This window comes from Benincasa hispida, chromosome 11 (genome assembly GCF_027475165.1).
Source record: "Benincasa hispida cultivar pf3 chromosome 11, pf3_genome.v1.1, whole genome shotgun sequence".
Taxonomy (NCBI): domain Eukaryota; kingdom Viridiplantae; phylum Streptophyta; class Magnoliopsida; order Cucurbitales; family Cucurbitaceae; genus Benincasa; species Benincasa hispida.
Window position 1 is genome coordinate 61,136,701 of NC_143488.1, and position 7,107 is coordinate 61,143,807.

Below are 7,107 nucleotides of genomic sequence, written 5' to 3' on the forward strand. Positions count from 1 at the left end.
ATAAAGATAGATGCAGCTAGAGATGTATTAAATATAATATAGTAAGAGTTTAGGAATTAAATCATAGATAATACTTGGGAATTTATACATGGATTTTTAACCAAAAACAGACAAAAAGAGTATGTGTAAAATTTCCCAATTCAGGTGCAAATCTCTCTCCACCACATGGATCCTTTTCCATGCATTATTTTTGTCATTATAGCATTTGCCTACCTTCCCTTTATAAACCCCATCTTCTCCCCTTTTCTCTTCTCAACTCACACCCCCTTTTTTTTTCTCTCCATCTCTCTGTTTTTCCCCTTTCTCCCAAGAAAATTCCCCATGGGAGCTTACCGTCAATTCCCTCCCATCTCAAAATGCACCACCCACGGCCGCTCCAACCAGACCGTCGCCGCCGATTTAGACGGAACTCTTCTAATTTCCCACAACGCTTTCCCTTACTTCATGCTCGTCGCCGTCGAAGCCGGAAGCATTTTCCGAGGACTCCTCCTTCTGGCTTCCTCCCCCTTAGTTTACTTAATTTACTTGTTCTTTTCTGAATCTCTCGCCATTCAGACGTTCATTTTCGTTGCATTTGCCGGATTGAAAGTTGCGGATATCGAAATGGTGGCTCGCTCTGTTTTGCCTAAATTTTACTCTGAGGATGTTCATCCACAAACTTGGAAGGTGTTTAATTCGTTTGGGAAGAAGATTATTGTGACGGCGAATCCGAGGATTATGGTGGAGCCGTTTGTGAAGACGTTTTTGGGCGCCGATAAGGTGATCGGAACGGAGCTTGGAGTGACGAAATCCGGTAGGGCTACTGGTTTTGTTAAGAAACCTGGCGTTCTTGTTCGCGATCTGAAGAAGACGGCCCTTATTAAAGAAGTTGGGGCTGATTTGCCTGATTTGGGACTCGGTGATAGAGAAACTGATCATGATTTCATGTCAATTTGCAAGGTGATCTACTCCCAATTTCTCTATATTTTATATTATTATTTTAATTTTTGCTAAATCCATTTTGTTGGGGTGATAATCTAAATTTATAAAATAATCAATATGACACTTGCTTCGTTGAACTAGAGAGAAAATTCTAGTAATGAATTAAGTAGAGTTCACAAAATAAATTAATAAATCAGATGATAACAAATGAGAAGATTTTGTTATAAACTAAGCTCTTTTTTTTCCTTCTAAAACATATTAGCATAGAAGCTATGTACAATAGTATTTCTTTAACAAGTAATACCTTTTATAGTAAATAAGAGTTATGGAGATCTTAATTATCGTTAAGTTGTATCTAAGTTTGTCTGTTTTTTTGGAGTGGTCAAATCATATGATGTCATGTGACCAATTAATTCTTTTCTTTAGATTTCTACAGTTCTTTTTCTCTTTTTACTGTGGCGTTTTTAAAAAATGGTTGCAATTTAACTATAAATTTCACTCTTTTTTAAAAAAATTATTTCATTCTTAAGGTGTTTATGCAATAGAAACAGATCTATAACTAAAAGCGTAGTGTCAAGGTGTGTAAATAAGTATTGATATTAGCAAGATTAATTAGTAATATACTTGACTGTGCATTGGTGAGTAGTAGATGCTTTTCTGAGTTCTAATTCATATGCTTATTAGTTATTAGTTCATTCCATTTGCCTTCAAAAACATAAATGAATCATGTTTAGAAAAGTCAAGTACCAACAAAAACTTATAACAAAATAGTATATTGAACTAATTTATAAGAGATTTATTTTATTTTATATTTTTTAATACAATAGGACAAGAGGATTTGAACCACCAATTTATTTTATACAAATTTGAAATTTTTAGGTATAACTACTTTACTTTTTGTTTTTGGTTTTTGAAAATTAAACTTATTTTCTCTACCGTAATTTGCATCTTTATTTAAATACAATGCTTGAAGTCTTAGACAGATTCTAAAAAACAAAAACAAGTTTTTAAAGATTATTTTTTAGTTTTCAAAATTTGACTTGGTTTTTCAAACTATGAATAAAAAAATAAATAACGAACGAAGAAAATTGGAGGTGAAAGTAGTGTTTATAGATTTAATTTTTAAAAACAAAGAATTAAAAATAAAATGGTTGCCAAACAATTAAAAGTTAATTTTTTTTTTTTTTGACTTTGCAAATTTAAAAGTTGAGAGGATTGAATTGATACTTTTTTTTTCTTTTGAAACTGGATTTAATTAATGAACTTAACTTTAATTTAATGATCATTAAATCAGTTTTATTAGCATCTAGTGGGTCTAGTTACATATTATGTGGCTCAATTCCAACCAAACCTTAATAAATTTCATTTCAGCATATTTAAAATCCTCCAGCTGTTTTTTTTTCCTTTTTTTCTTTTTCCTTCCTCTCTCTTCATTTTCCATTTCCCTTTCCCTAGCACGTGCCTTCAATTAATATTGTTTTATTTTATTACCCTATACATTTATTTTATTTAACCTACGTGTATCGTATATTATAAAATTTCTATATTAATATCGATTAGAGGTTAAGCATTAGTAACTTCATATAAATTTTTCATAAAAGAAAAAACGTTTACGTAAGATTTAGAATAAAAATAAAAATAAGAAAAGAAATTATTTTCACATTATGATGGCAACTCATCATACGAATCTCATATGCCACAAGATCTTCATGTCACACCCACATCTTCCGCACACAAAATATAACCTCAATTTCATGCATCACGAATGAATATTAGTTATCATGCTATTTAATACTCGAATTTAGATTAAAAAGAATCTTTTTATTTAAAAATAAATACCCTTCACAAGGTAATGGTGATTTTTTTTAAAAAAAAAAAAATAACACATAGGAGTACGACGTTGGCCCTCCTTCTTACAAAAAAAAAGTCTGTCTAACCCCATTTTAATAATCATCACTAAAAAAAAAGTTAATCTTGGTATAAATTTAAAATTAAAAGATTCTATGTATTTTTTCTTAATTTTAAAAAATAAAAAAAGTAAGAAAAACTATTTAAATTTAATTATTTTAAATAAAGACGGATAAAATCCTATCCATCAATGCCTATGAGTGTTTTTTTTTTTACTATTTCTATAAATAATTTCACATTTTTTATATATATTTTTTTTCTTTTAAGAAATAATTTTCGGGGGGGGGGGGGGGTTTAATGGGTTATAAATTGATTTTTCAGGAAGGTTATATGGTACCAAGATCCAAGTGTGAGCCACTACCGAGAAACGAACTTTTAAGCCCAATTATTTTCCACGACGGCCGATTCGTGCAACGGCCGACGCCACTGGCGGCGCTATTGACCTTCTTATGGCTGCCGATCGGCGTGATTCTTTCAATTTTCAGAGTCTACACCAACATCCCCTTACCGGAAAGAATCGCTTGGTACAACTACAAATTCCTTGGAATCAAGCTCATCGTTAAAGGCACTCCGCCACCGGCCCCAAAGAAAGGCCAGAGCGGCGTCCTCTTCGTCTGCAACCACCGCACCGTCCTAGATCCAGTAATCATCGCCGTCGCCTTAGGCAGAAAAATCAGCTGCGTTACTTACAGTATAAGCAAATTTACAGAGATAATTTCTCCGATCAAGGCCGTCGCTCTGTCAAGAGAGAGAGAGAAAGATGCGGCCCACATTAAACGCCTTCTTGAAGATGGCGACCTCGTGATTTGCCCCGAAGGGACCACTTGCAGAGAACCATTTCTGTTGCGATTCAGTGCTCTGTTCGCCGAGCTAACTGACAGAATCGTCCCCGTCGCCATTAACACGAAACAGAGTGTGTTTTACGGGACGACAGTTAATGGACACAAATTGCTGGATCCGTATTTTGTATTTATGAATCCGAGACCGACTTACGAGATCACGTTTCTGAATCAATTGCCGGCGGAAATGACTTGCAGCAGCGGGAAATCGGCGATTGAGGTGGCAAATTACATTCAGAAGGTACTCGGCGGAACCCTAGGGTTTGAGTGTACTAATTTGACCAGAAAGGGGAAATATGGCATTCTCGCCGGAACTGATGGCCGAGTTTCTCCTGAAAAAGAAAATGGAGAATTAGTTAAGAAGAAGACTACTTAATAAAAAAAACAGAAAAAAAAAAGAAAAAGAAAAAGAAAAAATCCCATTATTCTCTATTGGTTTGATTTTCCATAAAAAGTCAATTATTAGGGAAAAAAATAAGTTTCGGCTGCCAAGATGGTCATAGATTAATCGTCATATAAATCGTTTAATGTATATTGTTCTTTTCCAATATGTATACAGAAAATGTCGTTGCTTTTATGTTATATTTTTCTTCGATTTTGATAGTTTATTTTTGGGACCATTTATGTAACATTTATCTTAAAAAAAATTGATTTTTTTAGTTGAACATGATGTGAACGAGAATGTGAATCACCGACCTCTTAGCAATAGCAACAGTTTAATTTAACGACGTTAAAGTGGGAGATTGAATCATTAATTTTTAAAATAGTAATGAATGTTTTATACACTAAGTTATGTTTGAATTGACATATTTATCCACAAAATTATATATTGGTTAAATAAAGGAATATGATCATGAGTTTATAAATAAGATAAGTATCTTCAATGATGTGAGACAACCAAAAGTAAAGCCAAGAGAATATAGTTTGAGGAATGTTGTATCTATCAATATCTTGATCAATTGAACTATACTAAAGTTGGTAGAAGAAAAGAACCATTTGTTATTTGTTACCGCAGTTACTATTTCTTATAACCTTCATACTACTATAACCGCTAACTATAATTAACAACTTAGTGTCCCAAACACCTATAAAATTAAACTAAAAAAAATTGTATACATGTCTTTCAATTATGTGTCACACAATATGTGATTTTTTTTTTAAAAAAAATGAACTCTATGTTATGTGTCACATAACATGTGAATTTAAAAAATGAACTCTATGTTATGCGCGATACACAATATGTGAATTTAAAAAAATGAACACTATGTTATGTGTCACACAGTATGTGAATTTAAAAATAAATAGAAGTCAATGTCTCATTAAACATAAAAATTTAGTATTAAATGAACATTTATAAATTTCAAAATTCCATTAGATACAAAATCGTTAGTTTAAAGATGTAGTAAATATCAAAATTACATTTTATTGTAAATTGAATTTGAAAACTCATATACTCAAATGCAACCTAAACTAAAATTTATAACCAAAAGTATAATTTTTTTGCAAAATATACTAATATTTTTTTTCCATATATAGATAATAAATTGCATTGGCAACACAATTAGGTAGTTAATATGTCAAAGTGAACATAATTCAACTAACATTCGAACTGTGTTAGTGATCATGAGGTCCGTGAATCAAATCCTCTACCTTTATTGTATTAAAAAAAAATTAAATGGCCAACATAAATATAACTCAATTAACATGACGACAGAAAGTCACGACGAGACAAAAACTGAGGATGGCAGAATCTAATAACAGTTGGGATTCGCCAAAGAGCATAATTTTGGCTGGCAATATGAATGTGTGTATTCATTTATATCTCTGCCAACTCCCACGGTTTATAAACAGCGCCATAAAAGCCAATATATATATATATATATATATATATATATCCATACCATATTGCCCCTCCTCACCAAGTAAAGAAACATCACTCATTCTGATTGACTCATTCAAAAAAGAAAAACAATAATAATGATGATAATTATAATTCAAAAAGAAAAAAAAGTGAACTCAATAAAAATAAAATTTGTCATCCTTTTGGTTGAAATATAAAAAGGGGCAAGTTTTGGTTGGTTCTTAGGTTATAGTATGGTAGTGGAGGAGAGGAAAGAGAGTGTAAGGGGTATATTTAAATAGGGGAAGAAATTATATAATTGTGTTATGTGTATTTATTAACAACGCTGGCAATGGTAGAGGATATATACAATAAATCTCACACCAACCAAATTTATGGGTCTATCGAGTACTTTATGGATAGTTACAAAGCAACAACTAATTTAATATATTGAATATTGATTATTAATTCACAACTCGAGTATAGTTGCTAATCAATGTATATATCATCGATTAAATTATTAGAAAATTTAAATCTCCACCCTCACATGTTATCATTGAAAATAAGTGAATCTAACACAGAATGGTACAAGTCACACACAATTTTGTAACAAGATGAATAACAATCGTGCAAAATAAATAATAACCAAAGATAGAGAGACAAAAAATTATAATCCAGTTCGGTGTAAAATCATCTCCATTTGGGATGCGGTATGCCTAGAGGAAAGAAACGTCACTAGTAAAAAGTTATGCAATTATAATGGCTACAGTATTTATCTGTTAAATACCTTCTATTGGGACTCTCTCATGTAGCAATATTTCCTTGTCTTGTATGATGACTACCACAATTAGACTTACTTAAACTTCTCCTAAGTGTGATTCATACAAACTAAGAAGAAAAAACTCTCGATACAAATGTTTTAGAGTCCTCTTTAAAACTCACAAGAGTCGTCTATGACTCATAAATACAACAACTCAATCTAATTGAATACTTGCAACACCCTCGGTTAGAAAAACACACGGTTTCTAGCAATTCATCTATCAAACATGTTAGCACATCTTATCAAAACAAAATAACAACCTTTCAATATATATGTTATTTTCTTTAGGAAAACTTTCAAATATTCTCCTCCCATAAAGGAAAATATTTAGACTACAAATAAACGCATATTTTGATAAATAAGGAAAAAGTTTTCAAACAAATTCTATAAAAGTTTAAACATCATGCATTATGTAACGGAGAACGATATGTAAAACATGCTAGTCAACATCTTGATAATAAGAAAAGTATAGCCAATATCATTGTAATAACATCATACTACTTACATAGTATTGATTATTAATAATATGTAATGAATTGAAATAGTATGAAAACACAAGGATAATATTAGTGTAGTATTATAAATTTGTAAAAAGAAAAAAAATAATAAATAATAAAAAGAAAGGAAAATAATGAGTGGAAATAAAGTAAATATTTAAGAAGAGGAGAGATGAGGTGACAGACTGGAAAGTTGGGGGCTAAGGGAGAAATGAATTGGTCATAAATGTCAACTAATTGGGATGCTGTGCCTTAAAAATTGGTTGCACTGTCTTTTGCAAT

General features: G+C 31.3%; 1 protein-coding gene across 1 annotated transcript; it reads left to right on the forward strand.

The window, feature by feature from the left end:
• The first annotated feature begins 245 nt into the window (after positions 1-245).
• Positions 246-4,333, forward strand: GPAT6 (glycerol-3-phosphate acyltransferase 6). Its single transcript, XM_039048208.2, has 2 exons — positions 246-939; positions 3,151-4,333. Exons 1-2 carry the CDS (start codon positions 322-324, stop codon positions 4,042-4,044), a joined length of 1,512 nt encoding a protein of 503 aa, XP_038904136.1. The 5' UTR covers positions 246-321; the 3' UTR covers positions 4,045-4,333.
• Positions 4,334-7,107: the final 2,774 nt, after the last annotated feature.

Coding starts and splice junctions, on each gene's coding strand:
- GPAT6 (XM_039048208.2), top strand. CDS start 322: ATGGGAGCTTACCGTCAATTCCCTCCCATCTCAAAATGCACCACCCAC. Junction 940..3,150: donor ATTTCATGTCAATTTGCAAG/GTGATCTACTCC, acceptor TTGATTTTTCAG/GAAGGTTATATGGTACCAAG.